The 23,716-nt window shown below is 47.3% G+C and overlaps 1 protein-coding gene across 1 annotated transcript in view; it reads left to right on the plus strand.

The window, feature by feature from the left end:
- Window positions 1-23,716, plus strand: part of UNC5A (unc-5 netrin receptor A) — a 108,416-nt gene that overhangs the window by 53,597 nt on the left and 31,103 nt on the right. The window contains exon 2 of the mRNA XM_069077487.1: window positions 20,393-20,614. Coding sequence (XP_068933588.1) covers window positions 20,393-20,614 — 222 coding nt within the window. The remainder of the gene's footprint in view (window positions 1-20,392; window positions 20,615-23,716) is intronic.

A 23,716-nucleotide genomic window follows, 5' to 3' on the forward strand; every position in this document is an offset into this window, starting at 1 on the left:
ACACACACACACACACACACACACACACACACACACACACACACACAGTTCTACCCATATATAGAAATATATTCATACATACATGGATGCATGCATGCATGCTGTCTGAACCACCTATACTGAGCCCAGTGTTAAAGAGATCCTTGTCTGGTAGGGGCATAGGGGTCACAATGGCTAAGAGCTGAGCCCCAGAGAAGGGCTGCCCTCTGATAGCATATTCCTGGGGCCTCTTCTCTGGACATTGTACTTCCTCCTCCTCAACCTATTTCTTTCCCTCAACACAAGGCCTGTGGGATTCCAGAATCTGTGACCATGGAAGGAGAATCCCAGCAGGCCTAGCCCTTCCAGGACTTCTGGCTACAGAAACCTCAGTTCACACACATACCCTCTTGCCTTCTCTCTTCTTTCTTATATAAATATATCAGAATTGGAAGGAGGAAGCTTAGAGACTCCTTTATTGTACAGATGAGGAAACTGTGGCACAGAGAAATGAATTGTCTTAGAATCATGGAAATGGAGCTGAAGGGGACCTCAGAACACAGAATATTAGAGTCAGAAGGAGCTTTAGACCTTACCGTATAGAAGCTGGATGATTTAGAAGATTTAGAATTAGAGATTCTAATCTAACCCTTTCCTAATTGTACAGAGAAGGAAACTGAGTTTCAGAGAGGGGAAATGATTTGCCCAAATCACACAGTAAATGAGGCACCTGATGAGCTCTTTATAGTCTTTGTCCTTCCTCCTTCCCCTGCCTTCATTTTCCTTTCTTCCCTTACTTTCTCTTCCTCCTTTTTTTCTGTCCTACCTACTCCTAATCTGCCTTCCTTTCTTCTTTCCTCCCTCCACTCACCCCCTCCACCTTGGGGCCCATTAAACAGGGGCTGGAGAGATAATGAACAAACCAAGAAAACATGAAATCAATACCAGCTAAAAAGTGCCCCTGCCATTGAGGGAAATAAACAAGCTGGTAATTATTTGGACAGCGGGTAATTAAAATGGGGTGAGGGCTAATTACTGCCTCGTCAGGGGCTGGGCCATGAGGGAAACTTCAGAGCTATAGCCATAGTCGAGGGGCTACTGGGTGCAAGTCAGCCAATCCTGCCTGGACGGGAGAACACACGCTAGGATGGAGGACAGAGACATCGCTCTCTACCCACTGCCTTCTAACTGACCCCCAGGGTTGCCCAGTGCTGATACCTGGCAGTCATCACCCATGGATACTTCACTTACAGGAGCTCTCTCCCAGCACCAGTGCCGGCAGAAGGTTATCAGAGAAAATAGGCATAGACTGGCCTTGCATGGGTGATAAAGAGGACTTGTCTTTTCCATATGCACACATACACATATGCATACACATTCCAGCCTTCCCCTTTCCCCATAGGGATCCAGCTACCCCTTAATTCAGAAGCAGTGACTTATTGGGAATAATGACGAGAAGAGGCGTTAATGCTGCCCAGGGACAGGGGCTCTGGGCTAGCAATTTAATTACGGGCCACTTAACGTAAGGCAGGGTTCCCTTGAGCCTCCAGCCAGTTTGTTTTGGGAGCTCTGGAAATGAAGGGAGGGGTGCATTAGCAAGGAAGAAGGGCCAGTGGAGGTGGGTAGTCTGTGTGGTGAAAGCCTGGGTCAGGAGACTTAGCCACCAACTCTGGCTTTTCTGTAGCTCTTTAAGATTCACTAAGCCTTTTCTGTCCATTTCTCATATGACCCTCACAACAACCCCTTAAGGTAAGAGGTTTACGCATTATGGCTCTTATTTTACAGAGGAGAAAACTGAGTCTCAGAAAGAGACTTTGACCAGAGTCATAATGGTTATCACTTACATTTCTGTAGGCTTTAAGATTTATAAAGAAAGAAAGAAAATTAACATTTACAAAACATCTCACTTAAAACAAGGGAGTGGGAAAGGGAGCACAAATAGTATTATTTTCGTTTAACAGGTGAGGAAATTGAGTCTCAGGAAACTAAGCAGGTTAAGTGATTTATCCAGGGTCTCACAGCCTGAAAGTATAAGAACTGGCACTCAGAACTGGATCTTCTGACCCCAAGTCTGGTGCCCATTTCATTACACCTATTCAGCCTACACGTGTGAACCTGGACCAGCTTCATCTATTCAGCCTTAACTTCCTCATCCACAAAATGGGGATCATGATTCCTGCCTGCCTTTCCTGTCGGTCTGTCACAAGTCCAAGAATAGCAGTGATAGCTCAAAAGCTTTAAGATTTTTGAGCATTTCCTCAGACAAGCATTCATTAAACACTTTGTGGAAGATGATGTGCTAAGTGCCATGGGTACAAAGAAAGGCCATAAGGGAAAAAATCCCAAGTAGCTCTTGTCCTCCAGCTTACATACCAGTGGGAAAATTACAGGTAAATAAGTAGATGCAAGATACAGAGTAGAAAGAAAGTGACCTTAGAGAGGAAGGCCCAAGTGACTAAAAGGTCTGGGAAGGCCTCCCGCAGATGCTGTTGGAGCTGAGGGTTGAAAGGAACCGGTGATGTCAAGAGGCAGAGATAAAGAGAGAGAGCATTCCAGGCAGGGAGGGGGAGCGGTCAGTGCAAAGGCAAGGAGGTGAGAGAGTTACACAGCAACAAAGGCTGGTATCATTGAGCTGCATGTTGTGTGGTAGGGAGTAAATTGGGAAGACTAGAAAGATAGGAAGGGCCCAGGTTGTGAAGGGCCTTAATTGTTAAACAGAAGAGTTTTTTTTTCCCACTTAATAGCATTTTATTTTTTCCAATTACATGTAAAGATAGTTTTCAACATTGATTTTTCTAAGATTTTGAGTTCCAATTTTTTTTCTCCCTCTCTCCTTTCCCCTTGCCCTCCCCAAGACAGCAAGCAATCTGATACAGGCTATACGTGTACAATCATATAAAACATATTTCCACATTAGTCACGTTGTAAAAGAAAAAACAGAACAAAAGGGGAAAACCACGAGAAAGAAAGAGAAAGAAAATAGCCTGCTTCGATCTGCATTCAGACTCCATGGTTCTTTCTCTGGATGTGGATAGCATTTTCAGAAGAGTTTTATTTTATATGAGGTAATAGGGAGCCCCTGGAGTTTATTGAGTGAAGAGGAGAGCTGGGATGGGGAAGGATATGACATGGTCAGACCACTGCTTTAGGAACGTTACTTTGAAAGCTCTGTAGGGAATAGATAGGTATGGGGAGAGTCTTGAGGCAGGAAGACCAATTAGGAATCTCTTGCAATAAACCTGGAAAAAGGGAATGAGGCTCGAATTAGGGTGGTGGCTGTGTGGGTGGAGAGGAGAGATCAGAAGTGAGAGATGTTATGAAAGTAGAAATGACAAGATTTGACAACTGATTGAATAAGTAAAATGAAGAGTGAGGAGTTGAAGACACTTGGGAAATTGGGAGAATGACGGTACCTTCAACAAGAATAGAAAGTTTTGGTTGGTGGGGTGGGGCAGACTAATGAGTTCTGTTTTGAATGTGTTGAGTTTGAGATGCCTGTGGGAAATCCAGTTTAACATGACCAATAGGTAGTTGAAGGTGGTGAGAGACTAGGGATATGTGTATGTGTGTGATGTAATAATCTACATAATAATAGCTAGCATCTGTATAGTACTTTTTAATTTTTTTTAAAGTTATTTTTAACATTCTTTTTTTATTTTTATTTTTTGCTCTTTGGAAGGGGGAAGGTAGGGTATTTGGGGTTAAGTGACCTGCCCAAGGTTACACGGCTAGTGTGTGTGTGTGTGTGTGTGTGTGTGTGTGTGTGTGTGTGTTAAATGTCTGAGGCCGGATTTGAACTCAGGTCCTCCTGACTCCAGGGCCGGTGCTCTATTCACTCTGCTACCTAACCTCCCCAACATTCATTTTTTTTTAAATGTTGAGTTCCAAATTCCCTCCCTCACTCAGTGAGAAGGAAAGAAGTAGGATTGCTTCAAGATTTACAAAGAAACATACAATCTTCACAACAACCTGTGAGAAAGTTTCTATAAATAGCCTCATTCTGTAGATAAGGAACCTGAAGTGGAGAGCGCTTAAGTGATTTGTCCTGAGTCATACAGCTATTAAGTGTCAGAGGTAGGATTTGAACTCAAGTCTTCCTGAACCTTGGGGCATACACACAGAGGATGTGACAAAGGATGAAACTCTAGCAAATGAGACTGAGGAGTGGTCAGGCAGGTAGGAGAACCAATAAAGATGAGTGTCGTGAAAACCCAGAGAGGAGAGAATATCCAGTAGAAGAAGGTGATTAACAGTGTCACATGCTGCAGAGAGGTTAAGAAGGATGTGGATTGAGGAAAAAGTCATTAGATTTGACAAGAGATAGTTGATAACTTTGGGAGGGCAGTTTCAGTTGAATGATGAGATCGGAAACCAGACTGCAGAAGAGAATGAGAAGGGAGGAAGCAGAGGCACCTGGTAGAGATTGCTTTTTCAAGTCTTTTATGACTTTTTTATGACTATTTAAAAGATAAGAAAACTGAAGCTTAGCAAGGTAAAAGTGATTTGCCCAAATACCCACAGCTAGTAAATGTCAGATCCAGAATTTGGACCTTCGAATCCAAATTCAGGGTTCTTACCACTGAGCTCTCTATGTGTCTGACTGCAGAGAGGAAAAGTGTCCATGGTCTGTTCAGTGCCTTGCCTGTGACCAAGAGACACATCCAGCCCATTCGCCACTTCCTCAAATGTAGGGGAAAGAGGTTCTCTCCCTTCAGAGTGGCCCAGGGAAGATGGCAGGGGAACAGCTATGTGAACATCCTATTCTCCATCAACCCTACCCCTGGGCAACATCACAATATCAGGAGTGGTTCCTGAAGGCGGTGCCATCTGAGCTGGGTCTTAAAGAACAGTGAGGACTTCAGAGGAGAGGAGTAGGGAGGTCCAAGGATCCAGCCATCTCGTAGACTCAACCTTCTAATTATACTAATGAGAAGTTACTTCCCCAGGGAGTGGAACTGATTTGTCTAACGTCACAAGACTGAGATAAGAACCCAGGGCCTTCCATATGCCCTTTCCTGCACTACATCTTTCTGTACATCCAGCCCTAATCTCCCTCCTGTACACCAAATGCACCGTCAGCTGCCTGCTGAGTGTCTCTTCCAGCATGTCCTGCAAAGCATCTCAAATCCAACAAAAAAGGAAGAAAGTGGTCAGAAGTAGAATTCACCATATTCATATGAGGCAGCTAATGACTTGGTGGACAGTTATTGGACTTAAAACCAGGAAGATTGAGTGTCTTGATCTCTTAAGAGAGAATCTTTTTTTTTTTTTTTTTGCTTTTTGGATGGGCAGTTGGGGTTAAGTGACTTGCCCAAAGTCACATGACTAGTAAGTGTTAAGTGTCTGAGGCTGGATTTGAACTCAGGTCCTCTTAACTCCAGGGCTGGTGCTCTATTCACTGCACCACCTAGCCACCCCTTTAAGAGAGATTCTTAATCTCTTTCTGCCTCAGTTTCCTTATATGTAAAATAGAGACATTAATAGCACCTGTCTCACAGAGCTGTTGTGAAGATCAAATGAGATGATCTGTCTGATGTGCTTTGCCAACCTGCATTAGTCTCCCCTAAGCTTGGCCTTCCAAATTTCTCTACTTCTGCCCAGAATACTACTATCACACCCAATCATCTTGGAGTTATCTTATCAATAGCCAATCAATTGCTAAGTCTTGTCAGTTCTCCTTCCCATTTTTGACTCCATCTCCTTTCCATTCACTGGGTCACCACCTCGTTCAGGCCTTCATCACCCTTTACCTGTAGAAGCCTCTTAATTAGTCTCCCTGCTTCCATTCTCTTCCCTTTCCTCTCTATCCACCATGCTAGTGCCAGAATAATATAGGCTTCATAGGCTGGCATTTAAGGCCCTTCACAGATTGTCTCCCACCTACCTTTTCAGCCTTATTTCACTCGCCTTTCATACACTCTTATGTTCCAGCCATAACTAGTAATAATCTAGCCCTTTTTCTCCCATCTCCATCCATTGAAACAAGCCATACTTCCTTCCTGGAGTTTCTCCCTTTCTCATCTCTCTGGCTCAGAATCCTTATCAAGCCTTCACGGCTCTCAGCTTCTCCATGAAACCTTCCTTCATCTTCTCCATTGACCCCAGTTACTCCTCTTACCTTCTCCATTTTTTCTCATACTAAGCTTAGTTGTATATATGATGTGCTCCCCCCTGCCATTAGAATGTAAACTCCTTGAAGGCAGTGATTGTCTTTGTGTCTCCATCGCCTCAGATGGTGCCCTCAATATGATAATTGCTTAATTACTGTTTGTCAGATTACAGTTAATTGACATAAAACTGGAAAAGCCCTAAGAGATCATCTTGCACAGTCCCCCTCCCTATCTTCAGGGGAGGCAGACTTGAAGCCCAGAATGATCTGCTCCAGATCACACAGTGACACCTTCTTTCTCCCTCCCTTTTCTTCAGTCCTCTTTCTTTAAAAATCAGGAAATAGTTCCAGGAGTGGGAAATGAATTGCCTGATGTTTTGTGCTCCCAGCACAGGGTGTACTCCAGCATGCCAAGGCTGCTTTGTTTCCCTGCTGGCCACAAATTCTCCTTGAGTTCTTCACAGACCCTCCTGTTCTGGGCCTTGTGGTAGAATCAGGGGAAAAGGCCCACTCCCTAAGCTCCCATCTGGGACAAGAGACTCTCCCAAATGAATCACCTGACAGAGAGAGAACCCTAAGGAGGGCTTCCAGCACCAAGCTGTGGAAGCCATCGTTCTAAGTGCGTTCTTAGCTCTAGCAAGGTGTAGGCTAGGAGGGTGTTTTCTCCTTCTCCTGGGGGCTGGAGGTAGGGTGGAGACCTTCACTGAACACAGCATGTCCTGCAAAGCATCTCAGACCCAACAAAAAAGAAAAAGAAAAAATGGTCAAAAGTGGGATTCGCCATGTTCATATGGGGCAGCTAATGACTCAGTGGATAGAATTCTCGAATCCTTAGCCTGAGCCAGTAGAACAGGGTGAGCCCCTCTGTAGATGTGCACATGGGGATAGAATAGAAGCTTCTTGAGGGCAGGGTTAGTTTCATTTTTTTCTGTGTATCCCCTACACCTAACCCAGTCCCTGGCACACAGTAGGCATTTAATAAATGCTTATGGATGGATTGGCTGTAACTTTGTGTGTCTCCCTGTATAGGGATGTCTGTGTGGGAGCGTGTGTGATGATGATCATTTGTGTCTTTGTGTTACACTAATCACAGACTCAACTCGAGCATCACCTCCTGGAGGAGACCTTTCTGATCCGGGGAGTCCCTGGGGCCCTCCTGCTAGTTTGTAACGACGTTGTGTATATGTCGTATTGACTTATTTCTGTGTGTGTTGTTTTACCCTGATGTGATTTAAGATGCTTGCGGGCAGGACCAGTTTTAGTATTGTCGACTTACATAATGCATGTTGAGTGATGGATGTGTGTGAGCACGTATCTTATTAGTGTCTGTTATGTCCACAGACGTGTCTGTTCCTACCTGGGTGTGTGTAATGTAATGCCAAGGAAAGGCAACTTCCCAAGGTTCAAAATACCAGCATAGGTGCTCTCCATTTTATTCAGTGACCAACCAAGAACAGAGAAGATCAAAACATGACATCATTCCAAATACAGCATTTACTAAATGTGATTAAATAATCTCCAAGGACTACCCCACCCCAGGACCTTCCAATCATTCAATCAATTACAAAGTCCCTGGTCTAAATACTTCTCCACCCCTAGGCTATACCTTCATTTGTCAATCACAGAGCACAAAAAGGTCAAAAGACCCCTGGATCTCAATTGAATCTACCCCAGAGTTACATCAAGTTTAAACACAGCACTTAATACCCAAATGGAGGTCTTTTCTTCATCTTGACACGAGGCAAGTTCTCAGCAATCTTAGTTCCTGGGGAGACAAGGCTTAGCAAGGCCACAAGATACATTGCCAGTCCCTTCATTAATTCATCCTCTGTATGTAGAACAGTCCTAGAACCCCTGAAAACATTAGCAAAGCCCTCTCCCAGGATTTCTGTAAACATACAACAAGAAAATCCTTCTTCAGGGCTTCTGAACCAACAGAAAGGTTCCCAGACCCCTGCAACAACAGCACTGTCCTTCACCAGTGGACAGTATTCATTCTGTCTGCAGGACAGTCTCCAGACCCCTGCAACAACAGCACTGTCCTTCACCAGTGGACAGTATTCACTCTCTGTCTGCAGGACAGTCTCAGGGCTTCTTAGCGAACAGCCAGGTTCCAGGACTTCTTCTGTCTTTTACCAGTGGATAAATCTGGCAAAACAACATCAAAACAGACAAAGTACCGGCAAAATAGCCATGTCTCCTCAGTCCTTGGCAGCTCCGGGGGGCAGGTCTCAAAAGTCCAGGGCGAGTCAAAGTGGCAAAACAGCAATTCTCTCAGTCTCTCTCTCAGCCTCCACAAGGTGCTGCTTCCAAAAAAGTTCTTCTGCCTCTCTCTTGTCTCTCCAAATCTACGTCACCAGCTCCTCCCAGTTCAGGACTTTCTTTTCACATCAACAAGTCCATCCCACAGGTGGGATTAACAAACTCTGGGTTTTAACACAATCAATTTGAAAACCTAGCCAATACAGGGGAATCTTTAATTGCCATTACTATCACAGTGTGACAGTATGACCAAGTGTGTTTGTCTTTGATTGTGTGTATGGCAACACACCTCTGGGTGACTTAATATGTCTGTTTCTTGTGTGTAACAGTTTATAGCTCTGTGTGTACATGTGGCTTTGTGTGTCCGTGGTTCCTGTATGTGTATGACAGTGACTGTGTGAGGATTGTGTAGGGGTGTGATGATCTGTGAATGAGTGTAGCTGTGTTGGTGTCTGTGGGTGTGATCCAGTGTTCACATGTAATATAAGGTGGGGGAGGGTGTGTCTCAGTTTTTGTGAGCCTAGCCTTTTCAGGGACTTGTATTCCCTGCAGGGATCAATGACATTTGCTGATCAAGGTCACACACATAGCTTGGGTTTTAGCCACAGAGACAAGGTTTCTGTGGGAGTGGTGAGGAATACGTGTGTGGGGGCACACATGTGTGCATACCAAGCTCACGGTGTGCACAGTGTTAGTTTATCATCTTGACTGCAGCACTAACTTGCTGCTGTGACCTTGTACAAGCTCCTCCCCCTCCCCAGGCCTCAGTTTCTTCCTCTGTAAAATCAGAGCCTCTCAACATCAGAAGGGACCTCAGAGGGCATTCGGTCCAACCCGTACCTGAACAAGGAGACTTTCTGTAGTATCTCTGACAAGTGGTCATCCAGCCTCTCCTGGAAGGCCCCACTACCGAGGCACCCGTCCACTTTTTGAACAGCTCTAATCGTTAGAAGTTTTATTACTGAGGAACATCAACTTATGTCTTTAAAGTGATTTATTCTCTCTAAAACTCTCACTTGTCCATTATATCACAACTCAGTTTTCTCTTCTGTAAAATGGGGACAGTTAGCCTCACCCTGTGACTCCCCACCCCAATCCCATGTTATGAAGAAAAGTGCTTTAAGATTTCCTGGCTCAAAGGTCTGTTTCTTCCAACTATAAATGCTGTGTGCCTCAGATCTCTTGTTTGAGGGGAGTGCCTGGGAGATGGCAGGTTCCGTTTTTGTGGCTTGTACTTGCCCACCCTCCAGCCCCTCCCCCCGGGCCCTAGGACCTCTCAGGGACAGCTCCCGAGGTTCCAGCCCCCTGGAAGATCTAGGCTGTGCTGGGTCCACAGCAGCTGTGACAGGGGGCTGTTGTTGAGCCAGTGGGATATGAAATGTCTCTATGTCCAGGACAGGGCTTTTAATTAAATTAATTGCCAGCTACGTTGTAAAAATGCTGATGGGACTATAAACGAAGCTCCTGGAGGCCGTTTATTATCCCCAGTCAGAGGCTGCGGCAGCACCTGAGGCCGGTGGGCTAGGACGTGACCAGGATACAGAGGATGGGGGTCTGTAGAGCACTCAGGGAGAAAGTAGGAAGTGTGAGGACTGGGCCAGACACTGACCACCGAGAGGCCCCTCTTCCCAGCATGAGGATTGCCCTCACACTGCCCTGCATTTTTCCTTCAATCTGTCCAGTGTGTTTGGATGTAAAATGCAGCATTTGTCTGAGTATGTGTGTAAGCATGTGGACTGGTCCCTTCAAGTCTCAGCCCCTGCCTCCTCCTCCTCCTAGTTCAGCTATTCTTCCCTCCCAATTACAGCTAACCCTCCTCTCGCTTCTTTGTATCAGCCCTTGGCCACAGACCCTCCCAGCCTTCCTGAGTGCCCCTCCCCCTTTGTCTCCTGCTGCCAGGGTCCTCCGGGGAAGCCACGTGGAATCAGCCTTCTCTATCTCCTTCATTCTGGTGCAGGGCATCACATCCTGCGGATCTGGGGCTTGGCACTGATCCAGCGGGGATCCAGCTCAGGTCCTGCAGCCTCCCAGAGCTGGACTTGGACCTGGGTCGTGGGAGTAGCTTGGTCCCTGTGGACTCCCAGCAGCCCTTGGGAGCTGTACACACTCTGAGTCCTCCCCCCCAACTAGGCTCTCCATCCAGTCTGAAGAGCAGGGAAACAGGGTATTTAGCAAACCAAGACTCCAGAACAGGAAGGAGGCCCTTCTCCCCTGCTCACTGTGGGTTGTGAGGAACCATAATTACTCCGGATTCCATTCCACTTAATTGCAGCTTATTAAATTCTAACCAGCCAATTATCAGCAACAATTACAGCTTAATCCAGGGACACAATAGCTATTTTATCGTTTGCTAATCAAATGCTTATTTAGGGCTTCGCTTTATTAACTGTTTCTCTGGCCCGAAAAGAGGCCAGCCCGTTGGGGGGCTAAGGCCCTTCCTTCCCCCACTGTCCCTTCTGCCCAGTGTCTTCCCCTCTCCCCTGCCCAGAGTCCCATGACCTTTCCCTGCTGGATCAAGGATGATAGGCAACTGTCCTGGTGAGGAAGAACTGTGGGACAAGGAGCCCCACCTCCCTTTGTTGGCAGGTCCACAGATCCAGGCATGTACCACTTAGCCTGTCTGTGTGTCGGGCTCCCCTTTATAGGCTGGTGTTTCCATCTCCGGCCCAGAGGGTGTCAGGTACCCACTGCCTTTGAACTACAATTATTTCCTGTGTGCTTGTGTGTTCATCCATATACACGTCTATACATGGATGTGGTGGTGCCCATATGTGGGGTGGTTATGAATGTGTGTGCATCCCACCCTGTGAGTAAATTGGATTGTAGATACCCACATATGTATTGTCTGCTGTGTGCGTTAGTCATGGCTGTGCGGGTACAGGTCGCTATCATTGTGTGTGAGTGTGTTGAGATGTTGGTATCAGAGTAAGTTGGAAAGCATGTGTCAGTTCAAGTAGGTGTGGGTGTGGATGTGAGCCTCTGTGTGTGTGTGTATGTGTGCGCACACGCACATGCGCATTACCATGATTGGGTGGCTTGTCAGGGTGAGCACAGAGACAGTCACACTCCAGGAGAGAGAATGACTTTCCCCTGCTCTTGGAGATGTTGCTGGGTCCTATGACACCGTCACAGGCGAGTAACCATGGAAACTGAGTGGTTGGGGAAGGGGGTGGACACAACTCTAGGAGCCTAAGCAAACGGGCTGCAGACTAGAGGGCACCAGGGAAGGAGGGATCCAGGAGAAAGCCGGCCCAGAGCCAGGCCCCTCACTGCTCCGTGACTGAGGGCTCCTCTCGGACACCCCCACGGATCTCAGACATGGTCAGGAAAAAACGAGAGAGCTTTAGGTGCAGAAGGACCTTCCCCTGCTGCTGGGGGACTCTTCTTTTCCCTCCATCCCTCGTCCATGCAGTCATGAACATAATTTACACTCAGTTCACTAGAAAGATTGTATGAATTATAGGATCATTGAGTCACTGAGGTAGAAGAGGTCAGAGAGATCACTGAATCCATCCTCTTCATTTTACAGATGAAGAGCCATGGAGGAGCTAAGTGACCTGCCCATATAATAGCCACTAAGTATCTGAAGCAGGATTTAAACTCAGATCTTCTTGATTCCAAGTCCAGTGTCCTATCCCCTATAGCACTTTTTTTTTGTTTTTAACATCAGCTCTTCCCAGTCCTCCCCGCCCCCATAAAATGGTCCCTTATCACAAGTATGTATAGTCAAGACAAACATATCAACACATTGGTCATGCCTGAAAATGTATGCCACACTCCTTGCCTGTAGCCCACCACCTCTCTGTCAAGAAAGGAATCTCACTTCACTAGGGGGACTGAAGTGGCTCTTCTGATCAGAGTTCTGAAGTAATATTTAATATTTTTTCCTTGACATTACTGTGACCATTGTATTTTTTAACCTGGAGTCCTTGAACTTGTTTTGTTCTGGGTTTTTTTCCCCCAACATTGTGATAACTATATTTCAATATAATAGGTTTCTTTTGTAATTCTGTGTATTTAAATCCTATTTAAAAACATCACTCTGAGAAGGGAGTGCTTAGGTTTCACCAGGTTGCCAAAGGGGTCCAAGATACAGAAAAAGGTTAAGAATTCCCAGCATGAACTGTTCTACTGGTCGTTTTCTTTGCTCTGGATGAACCATTATTGGATTGCATGTTGGACTTGGGGTCAGGAAAACCCACTTCAGCTACTTCAGAGATTTACTGGCTAGGAAACCCTGAACAGGTTACTTTACCTCTCCCAGCCTCAGTCTGTTCATCAGTAAAATGGGGAGAATAATGGTACCTATCTCACAAGGTTATTTTGAGGATAAGCTGAGATAATGCATGTAAATCACTTTGCAACCCTTATTTACAGTACATTCTAGTGTGCTTTCTATCTCTGTGTCTCTGTCTCTCTATCTCTCTGTATGTCTCTCTCTGTGTCTCTCTGTCTCTTTCTGTCTGTCTCTCTTCTCTCTCTCTCTTTCTGTCTCTGTCTCTCTTCTCTGTGTGTGTGTGTCTCTGTCTCTCTCTCTTGTCAGCCATTCCCCAATCAATAGTCACCCACTTTCCTTCTAGTGTTTTTCTACTACAGAAAATGCTGCTATAAATATTTTTACATTTATGAAGTCTTTCCTTTTGACTCTGACCTCCTTGGGGTGTATAACTAGTAGTGCTGTGACTGACACAAGGTCATCTGGACAGTTTAGGGACTTTTTTAGAATAGTGCTAGTTGTTTCATGGAGTGTTTTCCTAAAACATCATCATCATCTCACGGTTAATGGGGTAGTTACCTGATTCAAGCTTGACTTTCTCCAGGATGTTTCTGGGTTTTAGAAACTCCAGCTTTTTCCCTGGGCCCCCCTCCATTCCTCAGTCCCTCCTTACTTGGCCCAAGTCCATTCCCAATGCCAGAGCCCAGCTCTGTGAGCCAACCACCCCCAGGATTCCACCCTGATCACTTTGGTGATCCTCAGCTAAGACCTGCTTTATATGTCCCAGCCATCCTGGCTGCCCCTGCTTGATTTGTTTAGGTAGGAACTCTCCCCTCTGCAGTTTTCAGCAAACATTTATTAAGCATCCACTGCATACACAGAACTTTGCTCACCACTAGAGGATATACAGATAAGCTCTGCCTTCTTCACAGCCTTGAGGGGCGCTAACCTCTTTCTGCCTCCAAATTCTACCCATCCTTCAAAGACCAGTCTATGCTCTGCCTCCTCTGAACACTCCAGCTGTCATCCATCTCCTTTGAGCCCTTGTGTCCCTTACTCAGTGGTGCCTCCTTAATGAATCCCTTGTAACTGAAATTGCTTTATGAGGGAGCCAATCATGGTTTGGAAAAAGATTCCTAGGGGCAGCTAGGTGGTGCAGTGGATAGAGCAGCAGCCCTGGAGTCAGGAGGGCCTGAGTTCAAATTCAGACTCATATACTTACTAGCAGTATGACCCTGGGCAAGTCACCTAACCTCATTTGCCTCCAATAAGTAAATGAGCCAATGAGTAACAAAAAAGGAAGATTCCTAAAGTGCATGATGAGAATGGCCATGTGCTTACAGAGATGGTCAGGAAGACCTTGGTTCAAGTTCTGCCTTAGAAACATACTCACCAGGTGACTTTGGGCTGATTTGCCCACTTTGTCTCTCAGTGCCCCCAGGCAATTCTCTAGGATGCAGTGCTTTATAGCAGTTGTAGATCTGGGTTCCTGGAGGGTGTTTGCTGGCTGATAGTTCTTTATGCTGATGAAATCACAGGACCAGAACAATAACAAAAACCGCCTGATGCTATTTCAGGGTGCCTCATATGGCCCGCGGCAGTTGGGAGTGAAGGGTCATGCTTATCCCCCAGTTCTCCCTAGTAGCCTTGATGACTTAGCTCCTCTGCCCATGATGGAGGCAGGAGGGTCAGCCTGAAGCTGAGGGCTCACACGTAGACTCTTGTTTCCACATACCTAGAAGTGCAGCCATTCACCAGTCCATGGAAGGGGAGGTGAGACCCTGCCACCTGCAAGTGCCAGGAGCTGGAAGAGAAGAGTCATGGTCCCTTGTGGGCAGATTTGACTTGCTCTGGGGAGATCACAATTCCAGGGATCTTATCCCTTGACTCTCTTCCCTCTCTACATTTTATTCCATTCACAGAGATCTCATCCACTTATGTGACTCCAAAGTTTATCTTTCTGCAGAGAACTCCCAAGTCCAGCCTTGACCTCTGTCTGAGCTCTAGGCCTATGTTTGGGAGGTTTCATTGGGGATGGAAAGAGCGATAGATTTGGAGGCAAGGGACTTGGGTTCACATTCTGGTTATGCCATTTACTGCCTGTGTGACCTTGGCCAAGTCATTTAACCCCCTGGTCCTCAGTTTTCTCATCTTTAAAATGGGGCTGCATTCAGTACCTTCTAATATCCTTCCCAACCCTAATCTATCATCCTGTCATCCTATTGCCTGGTTTTGAATCCTGACCTCACCCTAATTGCTGTATGACCTTAGACAACTTTTTTGTCTTCTCTGGGCATTAGTTTTCCCCTGTAAAATAAGGAGATTGGCCTAGACCAGGGATTCTTACCCTTTTTGTGTTTGTCATGGATTTCATTGGCAGTCTGGAGAAGCCTCTGGAGCAGAGGGGGGAACACTTCTCCAAATGATGAAGTCCCTCCCTTCAAGGCCCAACTCCTGTGCTTCCACCTCCATGAAGCCTTCCCTGCTTCTCCTCTGCCTGCTCAGATTTCTCATGGCCATTGCCTGGTCTCCTTCACTCTCCCCTTGCTCTCCCTTGTATCAATGATTTGTGCATGTCTTCCATCCTATTTAAATGCCTTAGAGATTCAACTTTGACAGAAGGGTCTGTATCCTTAGCACTGCCTTATAGACAGTAGTGGCTTTATATTTACTGAAATTCATTGCAATTTTAGACCTCGAGATGTGAACACCATATTGTTATGTGCAGCGTAAATCTGTGTGTATTGACTGGCTAATAATGCTATTCCCAATCCCACAAGTGTCAGTGGCACTTTCACATCCTTTTCTTAATTTAAGAAACATTTATGAAGCACCTCCTTCTAACATTCCACCTCCTACAGGAAGCCTTCCCTGATCTGCCACGTCCCTGGTGTTAGTGAGTTTTTCTTCCTCAAATTATTTTGGTTTTTTTATCTGTTCTGTATGTTTTATTTCCTAATAGAGTGTAAGTTCCTCAAGGGCAGAGGTGGCTTCATTTTTGGCTTTGTACTACTAGTACCTAATACAGTACCTTCTGCATAGTAGCTGTTTTTCAGTTATGCCTGACTCTTCATGATCTTATTTGGGGTTTTCTTGGGAAAGATATTAGAGGGACAGCTAGGTGGTGCAGTGAATAGAGCACCGGCCCAGAGTCAGGAGGATCTGAGTTCAAATGTGGCCTCAGACACTTGACACTTTACTAGCTGTGTGACCTTGGGCAAGTCACTTAACCCCGACAAGTCACTTTTCCTCCCTCCAGAAAAAATAAAAAGACAAAGATATTGGAGTGGTTTATCATTTCCTTTTCCAAATCATTTTATAGATGAGGAAACTGTGACAAACAGGGTTAAGTAGCTTGCCCAGGGTCACACAAAGTGTCTTGAGGTCAGATTTGAACTCAGAAAGATGAGTCTTTTTGACTCCTGACCCAGCGCTCTGTGCTGCGCCTTTATGCATAGAAGCTGCTCTTAAAAAGCGTATTGATTTGAATGGGATACTATATTCAGAGAGAGAGTTGTGCTGTGTATTCGAGGTTTGGGTAAGAAGCAATCCTGTTCCTCTCGGAGCTCACAGCCAAGTAGGAGAAGACCCAAACACAATGTTACCTGACAGGTGCATCTTAGAAGTTCATATGAAATGGTATGTGAAATTCAAGCAAAGACTGCGCCAGATCTGGTCCCTGATAGCTGATCTTTTGCCTTATCTGGCCCAGAGCCAGGCTCCTTGTCATTCCCCATTTCCAGACCATGCTGCCTGTACTCTGACCATCTTTCTCTGGAACTTGGATTCTACCCCTGGGACTCTAGCTCTGATGGGTGACCTTTCAGTCCCGCCTGAAACCAGGTCTCCTCCTCACTTCCCAGACATTTCCAAACCATACTGACTACCATCCACACCCTTTATCCCCCTCCCTCCAGAACTGGACCATATTCCTAGGATCCTGGCTCTGATAGTAGACTTCTGTTACTTTCCAGACATTTCTAAACAACATCCTCACAGGGGTTTCTTATGTACCTCGTCCCCCACTTCCTAGCCCCCTGCCATGTTCTGCCTCCCTCCATTAGGGATTCTTTCTTGTTTGCATTTGTACCCCCAGCACTTATCATAATACCTGGCACGTGGTAAATACTTAATAAATGAGTACTATTGATAAGCATTTATTTTTAAAATGCTTAATAAATGTTTTTTCATTCAAATCTCTAATAACAAGAGAAATTCTGTTATATGAGATGGTATTCCAGAAAGGGGAGAGAATAGATACTGGCAGAAATTTTGATGATGTAAAAAAAAACCAAAATGACATCAATAAAAATTTATTTTGGGGGGAAAAAGAGACATTCAAATCCAAGACAACTCAGTTTCACTTCACACCCTGAAAATTGGCAAAGATGACCAAAAAATCAGGGTAGTCAATGTTGTAGAAAGACAGGGACTCTGTTGGTGGAACTGTGAATTGGTCCAACCTTTCTGGGAAAGAGTTTGGAATTCTCCTAAGTGACTAAAATGTATCCAGACAGCCCGCTGCTAGGCACACACACCCCAGAGATTGGAAGGGAGAAGGTTCCCTGGAAGAAGCCACATCTGAACTGGGCTTTTAACAGATGGTTATGAATTCACTAGGCAAAAGGGAAGAGGAAGGAAGGACACACCAGGTAGAGGGGGGGCAGAAGGAGAAAAGGCAAGAAATCCCAGGGCATGTTCAGAGCTCAAAGAACTGTCCATTCTAATTGGAGTACAGAAGGCATGGGAGTCATATGAAATAGAGATGGAAAGTTGGGGCATCAGACTGTGAAGGGCCTTGAATGCCAAACAGAAGAGTCTGAATTTTTCTCAGTAGACTAAAAGGGATCACTAAAGATTTCTGAGCTGACTAGTTACTTGATTAAATCTGTGTGTGAGAAAGATTATTCAGATATTGATCCTTAAACCAGACCCGGGAGGGAAAGGAAAGGGGGATATTGGCCCCATTTTAGAGTTTAGAGCAGTGAGCACCCACAGGGCAGTCACCCTCACCCTGGCTGTAGGGCTTCTCTTGGGTGCCCTTGGCAGTGTGGGCTGCCCAGGAGGGAAAGTACAGACGTCCCCTGGGGCTTCCAGCTAGAGCAGAAGGAGGCAGCGGCGGTGACAGCATGGCGTGGCTTGGCGTGATGCAGCCCCCAGAGAAGTGAGCTGTGCCCCTCATTGGTCACGGAACATTTATTTTTCATTAGCAGTTAAATGCAGACATGAGAGATTGTGGCGGGTTCAGCAGGAGCCTGACGCTAGCAGTGCTTGGTGTGGTAATGGATGGGCCAAGAGAGGTGCCGGGGAGGAAGGCTAAGGAAGCCTGTGTACCTACCCCACCCCCTGTCCCTGGTGCCTGGACAGAGCTGGAGCAGCAGGGCTCAGAGCTGGCCCAGGGATGTCCACCAGCCATGGCACATCTCAAGTTATGCAAGCAAGTCTGCTCTGGGCCCCTTAGAGCCTTTTCTTCTTCCTCCCTGAATGCTCTCGACTAGCTTTGGGTGCTAGAACTCCTAACGCCTCCCCGTTCCTGAGCAACTCCAGCCCCAGACAAGGATATAGGAGCAGGAAGTCAGAGTCTCAGTTCATGCCCAGGAAATGGGTTCTTGAGGATCCTGGGGTGCACAGAGCATTGGAGCTGCAGGGTAGGAGTGAAGGAGTCCCTGGGAGGGAGACTCGGGAATCAGGAAAAGGGACTGTGGCTGAGCTGAGTTGGCCCCTGAAGCATCCACCCCGCCAAAGCACAGCTCCCTGTTGGGGGAGAATAGGGGGAAGAGGAAATGAGGGCTAAGCATTTCCTCCACTCACACTCCCTGGTCACTGAGGAGAGACAGGAACTGAGAGGGACACCAGTGGATGGGTCCAGACTAGAAACATGCTCCAGATTCTACTAAGTTGGAGTCCCCCGGGTCCATTAGGACCTTTCCAGCTTCTCTGCTGCCTTAGAATCAGAGGCTTTCAGGGCTGGAGAGACCCATAGAAATCATGAAATCCCACCCATTCATTTAAAGACAAGAAGACTGAGGCTGAGAGAGGCATAGGGATGTGCCCGAAGTCAGGCAGTGAAAAGTGGCAGGACCAAGGCTAGAATTCAAGCCTCCTGAGGCCCAGCCCCCAGGGCTCTTACCAGTCCCCGGTACCACCTCCAAATCCTTTTGCTTTCTCTCTCTTCCCCCCTTCCCGCTCACCAAGACCCCAACCTTTCTAAATCTGGAGGCAGTGGACTAGATGGGGACATGGTCAGGACAAAGCGGAAAGAGAGCAGTATTGGGGCAGGATTGAAATTCAACACAAAGTTGAGCCAGGGTTGAAAAGTGGAGGGTGAGTTGGACAGGTGAGCAGCAGGTATGGACTGGAGGGTGGGTTGGAACTGGAGGATGGGAAGACGTCAGACTGGGGTTAGAAGGCAGGTGGAAGGTTCCCCTGGGGTTGGACTTGGAGGGTACTTTCAGAAACCAGAATTGGGTGAGATGGGGAGAGAGGATGGATCTATCAAATTTGGTCAAGATTAGAGGACAGGGTTGAGTCAGGGTTAAAAATGCCTCTGTTTAGATTTGTCCAAGTGTCAAGCCTGGTTAAGAGGCAGAGTTGCTGCCTTTTCCCTAGTCTCTGGCTGTCCGTATGCTCAGGAATTTGCATGAATGATCCCAACTGCCAAAGGGAGGTCAAATGAAGGGGAGAGAGACCCAGAGAAGAGAGAGACAAGAGAATAGGGAAAAGAGATGAGGGAGAAGTTGTTTGGCATGAAGAGAAGAAAAGACTCCAGAGGGAGGGACATGGAAGCTGTCTTCAAGTATTTGAAGGGCCATCCCCAGAGGTTATAGGTTCCTTCTCATCAGAAGGGTTCTAGTTGGGGCAGCTAGGTGGCACAGTGAATAGAGCAGTGGCCCTGGAATCAGGAGGACCTGAGTTCAAATCCAGCCTCAGACACTTGACACACTTACTGCCTGTGTGACCTTGGGCAAGTTACTTAACCCCAATTGCCCTACCTTCCCCCCTCCAAAAAAAAAGGGTTCAAGTAGAAGCCTTCAAGCAGAAATGTCATAGAAGGGACTCCTGTTAGCTACAGGTTGAGCAAGATGTCTTAGGAGGTTCCACCCATTTCTCATTGTAGCCTTGCCCTGCCAAAGCACAACTTGCCTTGGAGGGCAGAACTGGGGACAGCAGTGTGTGGGGGGGAGGGGAGGGAAGCCCATTGCAGCTCAGTATAAGAACCAATTCCATAACAGAACTGGGGGTGTTCTCCGAGTCAGAATTCTCTGGAAGTAGGAGGGTCTGGCCTGGTATGGGTTGAGGACCGCCAGGGATTCCCCCAGAAGCTGGGTGACCATTTTATTGGAAATTTGTGGAGATGAGACCAAAAGACGGCAAAGACTCCTGAATGGCTGTGATTTACCTTTTGTGTGGGAGGAGCCAGTGAAGACATGTAGATATTCAGGGGAGGCAGTTGTGGGGGGAGCTCCATGTCTGGTCCCACCAGCAATCTGAGGGTTAAGCAAGAGAACAGCCTTTCAGGTCTTGATTGTACCATTCATAGTACTCTCTCTTGTAACTTTTCACTCCTAGTAAAACTTTATTTTAAAACCATTCTCCCATCTCAGTCTCTTACTTATTCTGTAACCTAGGACAAGTCATTTCTCTCCAGACCTCAGTTTACCCATTTGGCCTCTTACAGTTCTAAATCCTGTAACCATGCCTCTTACCAGGGTGGGGTCTGTCTGAGGGGGCAGACCCTAGGACAGGACACCCCACCAGAGGCCCAGGATGCCATGTTGTGTCTTGGCTCATTTCTAGACCTCTCATCCCTTCCCTTTGCCTCACAGGTGCCCAGCAGAGTGCCACTGTGGCCAACCCAGTACCCGGAGCTAACCCTGACCTGTTACCCCATTTCCTGGTGGAACCTGAGGATGTCTACATCGTCAAGAACAAGCCAGTGACACTCACATGCAAGGCCAGCCCTGCCACCCAGATCTACTTCAAGTGCAATGGGGAGTGGGTTCACCAGGGAGACCACATAACAGAGCACAGCACTGAGAAGGGCAGTGGTGAGGCTGGGCCGGGGGGAGGGGAAGGGGACAGGGATGGCGGGAGGGGAAGGGGGCAGGGATGGAGGGAGGGGAAGGGGGCAGGAATGGGGAGAGGGGAAAGGGGCTGGGCTGGAAGGGAGAGAAAGGGGCAGGGCTGGAAGGGGGAGAAAGGGGCAGGGCTGGAAGGGGGAGAAAGGGGCAGGGCTGGAAGGGGGTAAAGGGACAGGGATAAGGGGAGGGATTGGGGAGGGGCAGGGATAGGTGGAGAGCAAGGATGGGAAGGGCTGAGGATGCAGGGACACTTGTGGTGTTCTGAGCAGAGTGGGCTTCTAGGATGAAGGCAGCTTTTTCTAAAGACTGAACTGGTAACCAGTGGGGTGAAATTACTGAGAGTTAGATTTTGGCTCAGTATAAAAGCAGTCACAGAAACATCAAATGTCCCAGCTGGAAGAGTCTGACTCCCTTTATCTACTGGTGAGGAAACTGAGGCCCATAGAAGGGACCTGGCTTGTCCCAGATCCCCCAGGAAATTAGCCATAGAACCAAGTACTGATCCAAGGTCTCCTTGACTACCAGACTATGTTTCCTTCTTCCTGCCCCTCTGACCTGGACCATCTCAGGTCATCTGGTTCATTCCCCTCGTTTTACAGATTAGGAAACTGAGGCCTGGAGAAGATAGGGGCCTTGCCCCCTGCCACACCTTTAGGAAACAGTAGAGCCAGGATTCAGCGCCAGGCCATCCAGCTCTTAGGCCAGGGTTCTAAGCACAGCTTCCTGCTGTGATACCAGGAAGGTCAGGCCCCTCTAAGCCCTTCCTGAAGTGACCCCAGCTTACAGAACCCTCTTCTCTTGACAAGGACCTGCCTCCACCTCATGGAGCTCACGTAGTCTCCTTAGCAGATAATACAACCACACAAGTAACTGCCATACACTATAATCCCCCATACATGGGTTAGAGAGAGGCACACAAAGTACTCTGGCAGGTGTCTGGGAGAGTGGGCAGATTTGAATTCTAGGACAAGCCAAAGTCAGGAGGCTGGATACCACTCCCACTGTCCAGCAATAAGTGAGCATTTATTAAATACCAGCTGTGTACCAGACAGCAGATAGAGTGCCAGGCCTGGAGTCGGAGAGACCTGAATTCAAATCTGGCCGCAGACATTCACTAGTTGTGTGACCCTGGGCAAGTCACTTAAGCCTGTTTGCCTCAGTTTCCTCACCTGTATATGAGCTGGAGAAGGAAATTACAAACCACTCCAGTATCTCTGCCAAGAAAACCCCAAAAGGGGTCAGGAAGAGTCGGACATGATTAAAACAACTGAACAGCAACAAACATGCCAGACCCTGTGCTAGGTGCTGTAGCTACAAACACAAATACCTATTATTAGTAATAAAAATAAGCCAAGGCTTCTATTGAGATGAGCTGTGTTAGCTCCCCACGCAGCTGTCCCCAGGCTCCCCCCTCAGCCATCTCAGCCTAGCTGCCCATGACCTCCCCTCTGTAGAGATGCTGGTTGGTATTGGAGGGACAGAAGTGGGGAGGGGGTGTCACCTCTGACAGATCCAGGTGCCTGAAGGGGCTCCTTTACCAGAGCCTCACAGAGTTAGATGGGTCCTTGCCCTTGCTCCTCTTACATTCATCATTAGGGAGAAGAGGGAGGGAGGGCAGAGACTCAGGTCTTTGAGAAGGGCAAGAGCAGGGGTTCCAAGTGTAGGAAAGGAGAATGAGTGTAGGCCTGCTGGGGAGGAGACTCAGACCTGGCATCCAGGGACCACATTCTTATCCACTCCCCCAGTCCAAAGCTTCCCAGGGGCAGGTAGCCTCCTGTATCTGGTGGATACACAGTGAGCCAGCTGGCCCATGGGCTGGGGCACTGGGGTGAAAAGCTCAGAAATTTGAATGGAAGAGGAATGTCGGATTGCAGATCCACAGTTGGAAGGAACCTCTCCAATGGCTGACCTGCATGAGGAGCTGGGCACACAGTGAGACCAATACACACAGAGAGCAATGGTACAGAAACAGCATTGGCTCAGGGGTCAAAGGTCCTGTATTCAAATTCTGACTCTGACACTTAATAGTTGGGTGTCCTTTGGCCAAACCTTTATCCTCCTTGGGCCTTGGTTTCCTCATCTGTAAAATGAGAGGGTTGACCTAGATGACCTCTGATTTCTCTTCCAAGTTTAAATCTAGGCTATTATGAGTTCCAGAGGGGGCCTTCTCATAGATTTTACCTTAGGAAACTGGGGAAGGGTAGAATTACTACGATAGGCACCCCCCCATTCAGTACTTTCCACATCATTTACCTGCTCCCATCAGTAACACACATACAGAAAGGATGACCTTCAAGGGCTCAGTCACCACAGACACCAAGCCTCCTCTCTGCCCCTCCCCACTCCTAACCTAGCCTTTTCTGTGAGAGAATGTTTTTTTTTGGAGCAGCCCCTAATTCCTCTGGTCCTCATGGGAAACTGAGCTAATTCACCAAGTGATTCAAGGTGGTCCTAGGCAAGTCACTCCCTCTCCCTACTCCCTCTTCAAGTCTCCTGTAAAACCAGGGAGTTGGACCAGGTAATTTTTCAGGTCCCTCCCAGCCTTGACATTCCATGTTCTAAGTTCTAAGCTCCCTTCCTGCTCAAATAGGCTGGGTCAGTGTTGTGTTCTATAGGTGCAGATCCACCTCTTGTGTTCAGTGTCCTATACACTATCAGCCCCAAAATTCTGTGACTACCCCAACAGAGGGAGGGAGCCCACCCTGCAGCATGTTTTGTGCTCTTGGGACCGTGGCAAGACCTGGGAATTGCTACCCCATGGAATTGTTGGCCCTAAGACCACTTTATTTATTCTAGCCTGGCCTTGGAAACAGCCTGCATACTCACTGTGTCTGTCTGTCTCTTGGCCTTCCATCTATCTGTCTGTCTCCCTCTCTGCCTCTCTTCCTCTTGCTCTCTTTCTCTGTCTCTCTCTGTCTCTGTCTCTCCCTGTCTCTCTGTCTTTCTCCCTCCCTTCCTCTCCCTCTCTGCTTCTTTCTCTGTCTTCCTTCTCTCCATCTCTTTCCCTTCCTCTGTCTTGTCTCTCTTCTGTCTCCCCTCTCTCTCTCCTCTCGCTCCTTCTATGTGTCT

This window comes from Petaurus breviceps, unplaced genomic scaffold (genome assembly GCF_028583685.1).
Source record: "Petaurus breviceps papuanus isolate PSGF00001 unplaced genomic scaffold, PetGlider_PUasm1.0 90994, whole genome shotgun sequence".
NCBI classification, from domain to species: domain Eukaryota; kingdom Metazoa; phylum Chordata; class Mammalia; order Diprotodontia; family Petauridae; genus Petaurus; species Petaurus breviceps.